Genomic DNA, 17,500 nt, shown 5'->3' with positions numbered 1-17,500 from the left:
TGGAAAAGCAGGATGCTATATTTGCAAAGGGCTCCAACAAGGTAAAAAAACCTTAGTTATTTTTCCTAGTTGGAGCCCTAGGGCATATAGGATCCTTTTCCAACTAGGATTGCTACTACTACTACTACTACTACTACTACTACTAATAATAATAATAATAATAATAATAATAATAATAATAATAATTTTGTGTTGTTGTTCATGTATTTGGTTCTTGCTATTGTATTATTTACCCAACTTTCCATGAATATTCAGGCCATTATCATTTTCGTTTACTCTGGATATCATTTTTCCTCAGGTACCAGATATTGAACCTTGCTGCTACCACTTTCTCATCATCATTCAATCTTCCCCTTAGGTTACAGTTTCTTCCTTCTCGTTTTACCTTCCACATTATATTTCCTTCTTCTTTTCATGTTTGCATAAATTGAATGCAAATATCTTATCCATAAAATATGGCTGGTACCATGAGACTTACTGTAATGGTAGTGAAAGCTTTAATTTTTCCTTTTTTTGCTTTAATTTATTTTTACTTTATTTTTGGATAAACTATTTATTTGTTACTATTTTAATTCATTATAAATATGGCATCAATCCCATTTGGGAAACTAATGGCATGATGAACAAAATAATTATTTTTATTCCATTACTAATCTTGTATCAACCTTATTTGGCCTCTTCCTAGGACAGTAAATGAACAAAATCTTCACTATTTTCATTCCATTATCAAACTTGTTCCAACCACATATGGGATACTCTTGGGACAATAAATAAACCAAAACCTTTACTATTTTCATTCCATTACCAATCTTATGCCAGCCCCATTTTCAATATTCCTGGGACACTCCTTTAGTTTTTGTTTTTATGGGGGTAGATAGATAGATAGATAGATAGACAAATGAACTTTTAGAGCTTAAAATTGTCTTTCCAATGTTATTTAAATGAACTATAGTACAAAACCAACACTCGTGAACAAGAACATGGACTGTGGCAGTACCAACCAAACTAGGCTGAACCCCTCGTCAGGCTGGGAGGTGCTAAGAGAAGAAAAGTCCCCTTTTATCTTTATGTTAGCTAACCCCCAAACCAAAATTGGGGGTAGACATATAGATAGATAGATAGACAACTTAACTTTCGGAGCATAAAATTGTCTTTAAAATCGTTTTTGAATGAAGTACAGTACTAAGTTAACACTCATGAACAAGAGTGGATTTACTCCTCCGGTTCCTTTCCTAAATATGCAAATTACGGTCAACCTGGTTAACCTTTATCCATACAATCTTCGCAAGTATGGGAAGGCGTCCATACAAATGTAAAATAGCGAATAATTTACCATGTGAAAGTGCATCTACGGGTAATAGGCTAGGAGGGGGAGGGGGAAGAATGATGTATAACTTGGTGGGCGAGTGAGGAGTGAATAATGAAAAAGGTGAGAGTAAGTTACTAGACGAAGGGGTGATATGTGAATAATGAAAAATGGGAAATTGAGTTATTAAATAGCGGGGTGATATGTGAATAATGAAGAATTACGCTCGAGTCACCAGATGAAGATGGGGGCGTGGGGTGAATCATGAAGAATGGAATAAGAGGATAATATATATATATATATATATATATATATATATATATATATATACATACATATACATCGACATGTATGTATGTATATATACATATATATAATATATATACATATACATCTACATGCATGTGTGTGTATATATATATATATATATATATATATATATATATATATATATATATAGTACATCTATGTATATATATACATATATAATGTGTATATACATATATATATACATGTGTATATATATATATATATATATATATATATATATATATATATTATACATGTGTATATATATATATATATATATATATATATACACACATTCACTTTTCATAATAATCCGATAAAAATGCTGTTAATATCTATTGTACCGAAAATATAATTCAAAAGTATATTACGAAAATAAATACCAAATATTCGTAATATTATCGAAATATCTCAATAAAGTTAATAATACTTTTTTAAAACACTTTTCAACTGTGCTGGTTTCATTCAATTACTCACCCCCCCCCCCCCCCCAAAAAAAAAAAAAAAAAAAAAAACTACGTTCCCTTCATTAAATAGCCTTGATCCTATAAACTGACCAGCATGTTAATGAAAATATTTAATAACCGTAGAGACAGGAAACTGGTCTCTATACCACCCGATTTTACTTTTTGTTGCGTCACGGTATTTGCAGCATTAATTATAGGTGTTGCAGGGACATTGCAACCAGACAATGCACTAGACCTTCCTCTGCTACGAATGATAATTGGAAAGTTTTATCGTCAGTAAAAGTAAAAGTCACACCATCGCTAGGCTCCACAAGGTACTAGGAGAGTTGGAAGACCCAGGCCTACATGACTGAGGACTATGAGGCGTGAAGTAGTGCATTAGATGTGCCCTTCGTATTCCCCAAGTGAGATTAGATCATTAAACTTTCAACTGGGCTCCACGAGGCACTAGGAGAGTTGGAAGACCCAAGCCTACATGGCTGAGGACTATGAAGAGCGAAGTAGATGATGATTGGAGAAGCATTGATTTAAAAGCTCAAGATAGAGACGACTGGCGAAATCTAACCGAGACTTTGCGTCAATTGGCGTTGGAGGAGATGATGATGATGATGATGAGATGAAACTAGAAAGGCCACTCGGTAGAGCGCATACCTTCGCCTATATCATGTTATATATCACAAGATCGGCAATTGAATTGTGCACATTTTGGCACTATATATAATCATTTTTTTTAATGAGGCGCATTTGCACTGACTCGCAGAGGTGCTCTGTTAGCTCGGAAAAGTTTCCTTCTATCTGATTGGTTAGAATTAGCTTGCCCAACCAATCAGCGATTATGAAACTTTTCCGAGCTAAAAGGGCACCCCTGCGAGTCGGTGCATATCTGCCTCACTAAAAAGAATTGACTATCGTTTCACACAAATCGGATAAAAATTGACCACGATATGGCAAAAATATATTTTCCTGACCTTGTTCTTTGCCCCAATCACTTCCATAATCTAATCAACATGTCCCTGGATCACGGTCAATCATCCTAGCAAATTTCATGAGATTCGGTCAAATAGTTTTTGAGTTATGCAAATTGCAAACAAACAAACATAAATAAATATGTTGCATATCACAAGATAGGCAATTGAATTGTGCACACTTTGACACTAGATTCATGCAAATCGGATAAAAATTGACCACGATATAGCAAAAAGACGTTTTTGACATTTTTTGGACCTTGACCTTTGACCCAATCACTACCAATATCTAATCAACTTGTCCCTGGATCATGGCCAATCATCCCACCAAATTTCACGAGATTCGGTCAAATAGTTTTAAGTTATGCGAATCACAAACGCACAGATAGACGTACAAACAAAGACACGCCTATCAAAACACAAAAATACATTTATGACCTTATCTTGATCTTGACCTTTCCCTCAATCACTTCCATAATCTAATAAACTTGTCCATGGATCATGACCAATCATCCTACCAAATTTCATGAGATTCGGTGAAACAGTTTTTGAGTTAAGCGAATCACAAACACAGACATATGTACAAACAAATACACGCCTACCAAAACATATCCTCCGCAACGAGGTTGGCGAAGGTAATAAAAATAGAATAGCCGAATTTGAAGAATAAAATTATACTACTTACCAACAGCTGTCTTCTCCATAGGGCCCATTTTGAGCAGATCCCTAAAAAGAAAAGAAGAAATAATATAAATAGACACATGATTAGAATTAAAAAACTAAATACATAAAATTGCAAACGTTAAAATACCCTGGAAATAAAAAATAATATAAATGGACATAATTAATAATTAAAGATCAAATCGATGATTGCACAAATTGAAAAATTAAATACTCTTATATCAGCAAACAGCTCCTAAAGAGATATTAAACTATTTCATTTTAATTGTTCATTACTTTCCTTGTAGTTTATTTGTTTCCTTATTTCCTTTCCTCACTGGGCTATATTGCCTTGTTGGACCCCTTAGGCTTATAGCATCCTCCTTTTTCAACTAGCGTTCTAGGTAAACCAATAATAATAATAACAACAACAACAACAACAACAACAACAACAACAACAACAATAATAATAATAATAATAATAATAATAATAATAATAATAATTGCCGATCATGGCGATATACAAATCCTTTCACCACGTTAAGGTATTATCCAGACTCAGAAAGGGATATATATATATATATATATATATATATATATATATATATATATATATATATAGATATATATATATATATATATATATATATATATATATATATATATATATATATATATATATATATATATATATATAATCTTCTATCATCTTTTGTAATTCCTCCCATGATTCACTAAATACAATTATGTCATCTGGAAATCTTAACGTGTTAAGGTATTCCTCATTAACATCGAGACCTAAATTTTCCCGATGGGGTCTTCCTGTCTAACTGCTTTCTCAATCGAAATTTTCTCACCATCTTTATGTAGTTTTAGGATTGCTGTACTTCCTGAATAGGTATCCTCAAGTGTTCTAACATAGGATTCTTCTATTCCTTGTTTTTGAAGGGCTTTCATTACTGCTCAAGTTTTGACAGAATGAAAAGCTTTCTCATAGTCTATAAATCCCATACATACTGGTTTTTCATAATCTGTTTTTTCCATTAGCTGGTTAATTACATTGATATGGTCAGTTGTTGAATACCAACTTCGAGAAGATTTGAATAGAGAAAGCAGAAATGTAGGACTGAAAATTAATATGAATAAAAATGCAGAGACAACAAATAAGAGTTATGGATGAACCTCTAAAGATTGTTAAGAAATATACATACTTACGACAGGTAATAGTCTGTGTCCCCAGGATATAAGACCAAAATTAAAATAAGGATAAGCATGGGATGGACAGTTTTTGGGGAACAAAATGAGATTATGAAACGTAAAATGCCACTTTCTCTAAACATAAAAGTATTTCATGAGATGATTCTACCAGTTTTAAGTTATGCATCAAAACCTTGGAGTCTTACTAAAGACTTAGAAAATAAGCTAGTTACAACTGAAAGAGCTATGGAAAGAATAATGATGGGAATAACACTAAGAGACAGAAAAAGAGCAACATTGATACGAGAATAAACTGAAGTAGAGGATATTCTAACATGTAAGAAAAAGAAATAGACATGAGTAGGGCATACAATGAGAATGTCATAAGAACAGGATGGGTCTCTCGAGATTACAAAACAAACAGGGGAAGGAAAAGACGATGGACTGACGAACTAAATGTTTGTGAGTGTGAACTGGCATATAAAGACCATAAACAGACCCAAGTGGAAGGACATGTCTGAGGTCTTTGTTCTACAGTGGACTAGTAATGGTTGATGATGATGATATATACATACACACACACACACACAGGTATGACCTAAGTACTCTTGCAGTGTTCTACCAGTGGGACACCGGAAAGCAATGGAGAGAGAGACGCCTATGACCTAAATACCAGCAGCCAGGGGCAAGCTTTTGCTTGGTAAGAGTGTCCCATTAACCCAGAAGTTGCAACTATGGATCATCCTTGCTAATATAACTACACAACATCCTATAGTATCCTACAGTAAGATATAAAACATAAAAAATATAAAATATTAACCACCTTGCTAATATAACTACACAACATCCTATAGTATCCTACAGTAAAATAAACATAAAAAATAAAAAATATAATATATATATTAACCACCATCCAAACTGTCACCAAAAAAAATCTCCAAAATACTTTGGTTCTCCAAACCTGCAATTTGAGTCAAATGCATCTGTGAAACAAAACAGTGATGACATAGTTATAAATTAGATAAATATCTGGTTTAATTTGGTCTCTACTAAACTCAGCTCTATTGAGGGATTATTATTATCATTATTATTATTATTATTATTATTATTATTATTATTATTAATAGTAAGTAGTAGTAGTAGTAGTAGTAGTAGTAGTAGTAGTAGTAGTAGTAGTAGTACTTATTATTATTATTATTATTAGTAGTAGTAGTAGTAGTAGTAGTAATTATCATTATTATTAATCATTATTATTATTATTACTATTAGTAGTAGTAGTAGTAGTAATAGTAGTAGTAGTGGTAGTAGTAGTAGTGAAAATTATCCTTCTTATTTATTATTATTATTATTATTATTATCATTATTACCATTGATAGTAGTAGTAGTAGTAGTAGTAGTAGTAGTAGTAGTAGTAGTTATCCTTATTATTTATTATTATTATTATCATTATCATCATTATCATCATCATTATTATTATTAATAGCCAAGCTACAACCCTAATTACAAAAGCAGGATGCTATAAAGCCCAAGGGTTCCAACAGGGAAAAAATAGTCCAGTGAGGAAGTAAATAAGGAAATAAATAAACTACAAAAGAAGTAATTACCAAATAAAATAAAATACTTTAATATCGAGAGTAATAATAATCTAGGAATTTAATTAAAATGGAAAAAAAACTTTAAGACGCCTTAATTAAATATATCATTATCAACAATAAAAGTATTTACGTTAGGCGTTAACGCGATGAATAATAGGACAATTGTGAGTAACTGGCTAAACCAAACATGTGGCCTTGATCCTAGCTTACTGTACTTTACCTAGACATTCGTACCCAACTTCAGTCAACGACCCCTCCTTAGAGAGAGAGAGAGAGAGAGAGAGAGAGAGAGAGAGAGAGAGAGAGAGAGAGAGAGAGAGAGAGAGAGAGAGGGGGTCTTGGTTAAAGCAAATAAGTTGAGATATATAGAGATATGCCTAGAAAAATATTGAGAGAGAGAGAGAGAGAGAGAGAGAGAGAGAGAGAGAGAGAGAGAGAGAGAGAGAGCCTCTCGGTTAAAGCAAATAACATGAGGTAGATAGAGATATGCCTAGAAAAATATTGAGAGAGAGAGAGAGAGAGAGAGAGAGGAGAGAGAGAGAGAGGAGAGAGAGAGAGAGAGAGAGAGATAGCGTCTTGGTTAAAGCAAATAAGATGAGGCAGAAAGAGATATGGCTAGAAAAATTTTGAGAGAGAGAGAGAGAGAGAGAGAGAGAGAGAGAGAGAGAGGAGAGAGAGAGAGAGAGAGAGAGAAAATAAAATATGTAATCAAAAGTATATATAAAGTAAGAGAGAGAGGAAGAGAGAACAAACAGGAGAGATAAGATATGTAAATGCACAAGGAGAGAGAGAGAGAGAGAGAGGAGAGAGAGAGAGGAGAGGAGAGAGAGAGAGAGAGAGAGAGAGAGAGAGAGAGAATATTGGAGGTAATGTTTATGTGAATGAGAGCATTGTGAATATATATATAGAGAGAGAGTGGGGTCTTGGTTAAAGCAAATAAGATGAGGTAGAAAGAGATTTGGCTATAAAATATTGAGCAGAGAGAGAGAGAGGAGAGAGAGAGAGAGAGAGAGAGAGAGAGAGAGAGAGAGAGAGAGAGAAAAAATATGTAATCAAAAGTGAAAATAAAGTACAAAGAGAGGAAGAGACGAAGGAGTAGATTAGAGATGTACATATACATACAGAGAGAGAGAGAGAGAGAGAGAGAGAGAGAGAGAGAGAGAGAGAGAGAGAGAGAGAGAGACCTTGGACCTTAATATGTATTAATTGGCGAGGATTTTCCTAATCTCAAATATGAACCAAATTTGAAGTCTCTATGACAACGATGTCCAAACTTATAGCTGATTTCGTGAATTTAAAATTTTGCTTCACCGTGACCCTTAACCTTTGACCTTAACCTTCCAAAATTTAGTCATTTCCAGATTTTTACATAACAGTTAATCACGGCATATTTCATTACTCTACGATTCAAATTATGGCCAGGAAGCTGTTCACAAAGAAACACACCCACAAACAGGGGGGTAAAACATTACCTCTTTCCAACTTCGTTGGCGGAGGTAATAATCACAAGTTCAATTTCTCAATTAATAGGTAATTACTACTGTATGGGTACTATCCAATTTCTCTCTCTCTCTCTCTCTCTCTCTCTCCTCTCTCTCTCTCTCTCTCTCTCTCTCTCTCTCTCTCTCTCATTCAGAATATAACTACCTAAAGTAATGCTGACATTTTCAAAAATCTTACAATGCTATTGTAATCACCATTACATTATGCATTATAATCACCATTCTAATTACTATTACAATGTCATTCTAATAACCATTACAATATAATTCCCAATCACCATTACAATGCCATTCTAATCCCCATTACAATGTCATTCTAATCCCCATTACAATGTCATTCTAATCATCATTACAATGCCATTCTAATAACCATTATAATGTCATTCTAATCTCCATTATAATGTCATTCTAAACACCATTAAAATTTCATTCTAATCACCATTAAAACGTCATTCTAATCATCATTACAATGACTTTTCTAATGACCATTTAATCATTCTATTCACCATTATGTCATTCTAATCACCATTATAATGTAATTCTCATCACCATTATAATGTCATTCTAATCACCATTGAATTGTCATTCTAATCACCATTATAATGTCATTCTAATCACCATTATAATGTCATTCTCATCACCATTATAATGTCATTCTAATCACCATTGAATTGTCATTCTAATCACCATTATAATGTCATTCTAATCACCATTAAAATGTCATTCTAATCACCATTAAAACGTCATTCTAATCATTATTACAATGACATTCTAATCATCCTTATAATGTCATTCTAATCACTATTATAATGTCATTCTAATCACCATTATAATGTCATTCTAATCACCATTATAATGTCATTCTCATCACCATTATAATGACATTCTAATCACCATTGAAATGTCATTCTAATCACCATTATATCATTCTATTCACCATTATAATGTCATTCTAATCACCATTATAATGTCATTCTCATCACCATTATAATGTCATTCTAATCACCATTGAATTGTCATTCTAATCACCATTATAATGTCATTCTAATCACCATTAAAACGTCATTCTAATCATTATTACAATGACATTCTAATCACCATTATAATGTCATTCTAATCACCATTATAATGTCATTCTCATCACCATTATAATGACATTCTAATCACCATTGAAATGTCATTCTAATCACCATTATAATGTCATTCTAATCACCATTATATCATTCTATTCACAATTATAATGTCATTTTAATCACCATTATAATGTCATTCTCATCACCATTAAAATGTCATTCTCATCACCATTATAATGTCATTCTAATCATTATTACAATGACATTCTAATCACCATTATAATGTCATTCTAATCACCATTATAATGTCATTCTCATCACCATTATAATGACATTCTAATCACCATTGAAATGTCATTCTAATCACCATTATAATGTCATTCTAATCACCATTAAAACGTCATTCTAATCATTATTACAATGACATTCTAATCACCATTATAATGTCATTCTAATCACTATTATAATGTCATTCTAATCACCATTATAATGTCATTCTCATCACCATTATAATGACATTCTAATCACCATTGAAATGTCATTCTAATCACCATTATAATGTCATTCTAATCACCATTATAATGTCATTTTAATCATCATTACAATGTCAATCTAACCACCTTTAAAATGTCATCCTAATCCCCATTCCAATACCATTCTAATCACCATTACAATACCATTCTAATAACCATTAAAATGTCATTCTAATAACCATTAAAATCTCATTCTAATCACCATTGCAATATTTTAATCACCATTACAAGGTCATTCTAATCACCATTACAATGTCATTTTAATCACCATTACAATGTCTTTCCAATCATTATTAAAATGTCATTCTAATCACTATCACACTGACATTCTAATCACCAAGGGATTAAAAATTTTCGTAAACCTCATACTCTTCAAAATCTACTTGTAGGAGAGAGAGAGAGAGAGAGACGAGAGAGAGAGAGAGAGAGAGAGAGAGAGAGAGAGAGAGAGATTGCCCTATTCTCCCATGTTCCGTGTATTGAAATAGGGCTTTCAGAACTCATAAAATAAGGCTTATCTGAAAATAAAATCTTTAACTTCCTCGTTCCTTTTGTAAGTCTTGCAATGAAGTACTCAGAGAGACCGAACTTACAATGCCATGATTGTTACTGCTTAAATACTGTAGTTCCATAAACTACCGCTAGAGAGTTATTGGATTCTTTGATTGGCCAGGTACTACTATATTAATCCCTCTCTGTTTAGGGCTCATTTTTCGTTTGCCTACAAGTGCACAGATTCTCCTCTGTCCTCATACACCTGACAATAATGAGATGACCAAACAATTATTCTCTTAAGGGGTTAAGTATTGCACTGTAATTGTTCAGAGGCTTCTTTCCTCTTGGTTCTATAATATTAATCCCTCTCTGTTTACGGCTCCTTTTCCATTTGCCTATACATGCTCAAAATGAGTCTGGCCTATTCCTTAACAGATTCCACTCTGTCCTCATACACCTGAAAACACTGATTAAAAACAATTCTTCTTCACCCAAGGAGTTAACTACAGCATTATAATTTTCAGTGGCTACTTTCCTGTTGGTAAGGGTAGAAGAGACTCTTAAGCTATGGTAAGCAGCTCTTCTAGGAGAAGGACACTCCAAACATAAACCATACAGAGGTATTGAATCCTTTGAATGACCGGGTAGAACTACAATAATCCCTCTGTTTACAGCTCATTTTTTCTTTGCCTACACATACACAGAATAGTCTGGCCTATTCCTTACAGATTCTCCTCTTTGCTCATACAGCTTACTACACTGATATTACCAAACAATTCTGGTTCACTCCAGGTGTTAACTAATGGTTCAGTGGCTACTTTCTTGGTAAGGGTAGAAGAGACTCCTAAGCTACGGTAAGCAGCTCTTCAAGCAGAGGGACGCTCCAAAATTAAACCATTGTTCTCTAGTCTTGGGTAGTACCATTGCCTTGGTACCATGGTTTTCCACTGACTTGGGTAAGAGTTCTCTTGCTTGAGGTTACATTCGGGCACACTATTTTATCTTCCTCTTGTTATTTTGAAGATTTTATAGTTTATATATGAAATATCTTTTTGTTGTTACTGTTCTTAAAATATCTTATTTTATTTGTTCACTACTTCCATCGTAGTTTATTTTTTCCCTTATTTCCGTTCCTTACTGGGCTATTTTTCCCTATTGGAGCCCTTGGGGTTATAGCACCCTGCTTTTTCAATTAGGGTTGTAGCTTAGATAGTAATAATAATAATAATAATAATAATAATAATATTTTATTTCCTGTTTTTCTTTTCCATACTGGGCTATTTTTCCCTGTTGGAGCCCTTGGGCTTATACCATCCTGCTTTTTCAATTAGAGCAGTAGCCTACATAATAATAATAATAATAATAATAATAATAATAATAATAATAATAATAATAATAATAATAATCATGTATTTCCTTATTTCCTTTCCATACTGGCTTATAGCACCCTACATATTCAATTAGAGTTGTAGCTTAGAAAGCAATAATAATAATAATAATAATAATAATAATAACAACAACAACAACAACAACAACAACAACCAGAACAACAACAACAGAGAACAGGGTGCAGAACAAATAAAAAATTACATTCCAAATATATCTAAATTATCAAAAATTACCACTATCAAAATCACCAAAACTTAAAAATTCTAATAATCACAAAAACAATATTTCGATTCTTCAATTTAATATACGCATTTTCCCATTTCAGATCTACGCAATGGTTCAACTCGATTCCAGACTCTTACTCCTGTTCATTGCCGCATCAGTTTTGATAGTCAATATTACGGCAATATCTACAGAAGAAATAGCTACGAAAAGGCCTCATGTCGTTCTAATTGTTGCTGATGATTTGGGTGAGTTTAGTTTATGTAATTGCTTATATTATACATGTATGTATGTATATATATACATATATATATGTATACACACAAATAATATATATATGTATATATATATGTATATATATATGTATATATATATATATGTATAAATATATATATGTATAAATATATATATATATATATATATATATATACATATATACAGAGAGAGAGAGAGAGAGAGAGAGAGAGAGAGAGAGAGAGAGAGAGAGAGAGAGAGAGAGAGAGAGAGAGAGAAATCTTGTTTTTGCTCACTGACAATCTTGCTTTCTCTCACTCACACTTAAGAAAGAGAGAGCGTGAGAGAGAATCTTGCTTTATCTCACTCTCACACTTACGAGAGAGAGAGAGAGAGAGAGAGAGAGAGGGAGAGAGACTTAACTCTATTCCACGAATACACTTCTCCACTACTTTACTCATTGTACTTATCAATCAAACAAGAAATACCAAGAACACATTATGGCTCAAGTATCTGTGTGCTGAGAATGTAGAAAAAGATACATAACCATCCGTAAAAGGGAGATAAACTAGAACAGGTTCCTATACATATGCTGTTCCCCAGATGACTACTGAAGACAATACAGTAGTCGGTCCTGTACCACTTGCTTATAGTATTACAGTTATGAGCGAGGCAATGAACTACCTCTCAAGGTTTCCCCTATATAATAAAGTGTCTGGATATATGCATGTATATATATATATATATATATATATATATATATATATAATTTATATATATATATATATATATACATATTTATATATATATATGCATAAATATATGTAAATATATTTATACACACACACATATATATATATATATATATATATATATATATATATATATTCATACTATATACAGTATATACGTACATACATATACACACACACATATATATATATATATATATATATATATATATATTCATTTATATATGTATATATATATGTATGTATATATATACACATATATATAGCCACATGTACAGAGTTACTAAGTAGGCTCTATGTTGTAGACTAACCCAATTACCCTAAGCCAATAAGAGAAATTAATGAGATTTTTCTTAATTAGATAACACAGATTATACAAACCCAGTAAATTTTTTATTCTCCTCCAAGGACTTTACATTCGATCCGATTATATATATATATATATATATAATATATATATATATATATATATATATATATATATATATATTAAAGCCACAATGACATTTAATACCGAATTCTATCTTTAGGAATGTATATCCACTGGAAATTAATTTATGATAAATGCTTCTGGCTGGGCAAGGATTCAAACCTATGCCCTGAGCCTGCCTAAACAATGCCTGCAGAGACGAATTTCCCAATCGAACTATCAATTAGAATCACAAGTGTTAGTGATACACGTTTATATTCATTTATATATATATATATATATATATACACACACAAACGCATACTTATATATACACACCCGTATATATATATATATATATATATATATATATATATATATATATATATATGTGTGTGTGTGTGTGTGTGTGTATAAGTATGCGTTTGTGTATGTATATATATATATATATATATATATATATATATATATATATATGTGTGTGTGTGTGTGTGTGTGTGTCCGCGCGCACAAATTTATTTAAAGTAAATATCCACCAATTATAATAGAAGAAAAAAAAACAATATTACAATTTCATAAATATTAACGACAAAAAAATCTGTGACATAATAACCAAAATATGGCTAATTAAATGACAACCACATCAAATAAACCTCTATCAAATAGAAATGCAAAATGCATGAAAATGGCTCAAGGTAAAATATGCTTCCATATCACAACGTGTAACTGGTTAAAATCGGTTTGAATTACAGCTGACCCATAAATGTAAACAAGCAAGCGGAAATAAGCGACCAAAGTTAATGTGACATGTCATGCATAAAAATTTTCATGATTCTGACCATCCTTCACAATCAGATCTTCCATGACAGTTCCATCCTGTTCGTAATACTAGGCATGCAGTTCATTCTAATAGCTTATAGCATCCTGCTTTTCCAACTAGGGTTGTATCTTAGGAAATAATAATAATAATAATAATAATAATAATAATAATAATAATAATAATAATAATAATTATGCCTTCTCCATCATGAGGCTCAATACTACACAGCACTCTAGAAGTTTTATTCCAGATGTGACTAAGTTGTGGAATGATCTTCCTAATCGGGTAGTTGAATCGGTAGAACTTCAAAAGTTCAAACTTGCAGCAAATCTTTTCATGTTGAACAGATTGATACAAGTCTTTTGATAGTTTATATTTGAAAGATCTGGTTTAATATTGATGATATTTTTTAATTATTCTATCTTAAATGTTCATTATTTCTCATATCGTTTATTTATTTTCTTATTTCCTTTCCTCACTGGGCTATTTTCCCTGTTGGAGACCTTGGGCTTATAGCATCTTGCTTTTCCAACTTGGGTTGCAGCTTAGCTAGTAGTAATAATAATAATAATAATAATAATAATAATAATAATAATAATAATAATGATGATAAATAGATGGACATCGGTAGGACATACAATAAGAATGATATAACAGATGGACATTAGGAATAACAGAATGGATCCCTAGATATTGTAAAAGAAGCAGGGAAAGGAAGAGAAGACGATGGATTGACGGGCTAAGAAAATTTGAGGGCATTGACTGGCATAGGAAGACCATAAACAGACTCAGTGGAAGGACATGTCTGAGGCATATTTGAAAAAAAAAAAATAAAACTTGTTAAAAACCAATATTACTATGCTTATAGGCCTAGTTTGTTAGAGCAGCGCCTTAAATTTCATCTAATGAAACCGTAAGCACAGTAACACAATAATGAAAATCATCACCGTATTTTTTTAACATGGTATGACAATGAAACAACCTCCAATAGATTTAGTAGAATTGAGAACAAAGCCCTCAGAAGGATATTGGGAGTTGAATGAGAGGGCAGGATTAGAAATGAAACTATAAGAGAGATTACTCGAGTGCCATATGTTGATGAAATCATGATGAGGGATAGATGGAGATGGTTTGGGCATGTTCTTCGCACTCCCCAAGAGAGATTAGTTCACCAAACGTTCAGCTATGCTCCACGAGGCACTAGAAGAATTGTAAGACCCAGACCTACATGGCTGAGGACTATGAAGAGCGAAGTAGGAGATGATGAATGGAGAAGTATTGAATTAAAAGCTCAAGATAGAAACGACTGGCGAAATCTAACCGAGGCGCTTTGCGTCAACAGGAGTAGGAGGAGATGATGATGATTTTTATAACATTTCCCAACAAGGTCTATCATTACTAGTACTTTTGCATTACATGCGTCTAAAAATAATCTTTACACTTCAAGCCCTTTAAAATATATATTCTATGATTATTTGCTTTCCAAACTAAGGCATCAACGGCATATTTTATAACTATGGTGGAAGACGCCTTTGCTTTTTCTAAGCTACAAATCCTAGTTGGACTAGCTTGAAGCTGTGAGACCTATAAGGGTTCCAAAGAAAAATAACCCAGTGAGGAATGAAAATAATGGAATAATTAAACTACAAGAGACGTAAGGAGCAATTTGAAATAAATCTTCCATATATAAACTTAAAAAACCAAACCGGAGAAAAATATGATAGAATAGTTTTCAAGCAAGAGAACTCTAACCCATTCCGAATGACTGAAAATATTGAAGCTTTCAAGCAGAAACTGAATGCTTTCTTTTTTTTTCTAAGTGCTTCCATAATGTGGACTTCACAATATACAACTAAGAGTGTATAAAATAAACTGATCTTGTAGGTCCTGTATTATTATCATTATTAATTGCTAAGCTACAAAACTAGTTGGAAAAGCTGGATGCTATAAGTACAGGGGCCCCACCAGGGAAAATATCCCAGTGAGGAAAGGAAACAAGGATAAATAAAATATTTTAAGAACGGCAACAACATTAAAATAAATATTTCCTATATAAACTATTAAATACTTTAACAAAACAATAGGAAGAGAAATTAGATAGAATAGTGTGCCGCTCTTAAGGTAAATAACGCTGCATTGAACTCAAGATCTCCATTTTCTGATGCTAGCTTTCATCTGTTTGATGCCTGTAGATAGGTTGAACGTGTTGAAAAACAACTTCTTATAAACAGGTCAGTAGACCTTTAGCAGACCGTATCTGGCCGGAAGGACTCGGCAATATAAATAAGAAATCCGGTAACAAAAAGAAAAACAAAAAGAAATTCAGTCGAGCGCATCGTTTTGCTACATAAACGCGAAAATTGGGTCTAGCTGTTTAGACACCACAAACTTCTTTGGTTCAATAAAAACATCCAACTAGTTACTGTATATGGAATATGAGTTCTCAATTAATGGGGTGAATAAAATATTCTTTTGGGAAAAATGGTGGATTTCGTATGATTCCCGTAAAAAGAGAACGCAATATTGTAATTTTTTGCACAATACCTTAGTGATAATATCAATTGTATTTAAGCTATTAATAATACTGGGAATAACAAATATAGTAACGAAATATTAAAATAAAAAGTCCACTGAAAATGTATAACTAATAGTAATGTCAATCATAGCATTATTTGTCTATCGTGATATGTAGGCCTATACTATTTTTGACAATGATCGGTCAAAGCAACATTGATAGCCTAGTGTGGACCCAAAAATTCATCCCTCTAATCACTTCATAATTACTGTAGGTCTAACGTAAATTTATTCATTTATTTATTTTTTTATTTTTTTTTTGTTACCAAAATAGAAAAATATGAAAAAAATACCCCTATGAAGTGGTGTTAACGAGACTACACAGCTGAATGAAACTTCCATCTTGGAAGACTCCGATTTTTACCCAAAACACATGTTCCATATTTAGACTCCTTGCACCAAGTACTATCAATGTTAAAATCCAGGATGTTCAACTTAGTAGCATTAAGAAAGAACAGATTTCATTTTAAAGTTAAGAAAATTAAGGCAAGAAAGCCCTTGTTTATTGGTATTAACGAGAATACACAGCCGAATGAAACTTCCATCTATGAAGACTCCGATTTTCACCCAAAACACATCTTCCATATTTAGACTCCTTGCATCAAGTACTATCAACGTTAAAATCAAGGATATTCAACTTGGTAGCATTATGAATGTTCAGTTCTCCTTATACAGTTAAGCGACAATATACTACTTGATAGAAAGTTTTTTTTTTTTTTTAAAGCATTTCCTTAAAAGGTAAATTTCCATTACGATGTTGAACCAGATTTAAAGTGTATTACGAGAATTGTTGATAAGGTATCATAATCTTTCAAATTTCAAGCTTATGTTTTGGACTTTAGTTGAACACCATAGCTAACATTGACAGGACAATGTTAATCCATTTCATATGGATAAAATTATCAAATGTAACTATAGCATGATGAGTAAATTACGATAAGGGTAATATAATTTGAGATAGGGTGCAAACTGCAAAGTACCCTTCAATAGTCAACCGA

The 17,500-nt window shown here is 32.2% G+C and overlaps 1 protein-coding gene across 1 annotated transcript in view; it reads left to right on the top strand.

Annotated features, from left to right (window-relative positions):
- LOC137650933 (arylsulfatase B-like) overlaps nt 1-17,500 on the top strand; it is a 67,794-nt gene that overhangs the window by 10,023 nt on the left and 40,271 nt on the right. Inside the window, exon 2 of the mRNA XM_068384079.1 lies at nt 11,817-11,961. Within this exon, the coding sequence (XP_068240180.1) occupies nt 11,826-11,961 (136 nt within the window). The 5' untranslated portion in view covers nt 11,817-11,825. The remainder of the gene's footprint in view (nt 1-11,816; nt 11,962-17,500) is intronic.

The sequence above is a fragment of the Palaemon carinicauda genome, chromosome 1, assembly GCF_036898095.1.
Source record: "Palaemon carinicauda isolate YSFRI2023 chromosome 1, ASM3689809v2, whole genome shotgun sequence".
Classification (NCBI taxonomy): domain Eukaryota; kingdom Metazoa; phylum Arthropoda; class Malacostraca; order Decapoda; family Palaemonidae; genus Palaemon; species Palaemon carinicauda.
Note: the sequence above shows the minus strand (reverse complement) of the source record. Positions and strands in the feature narration are given on the sequence as shown.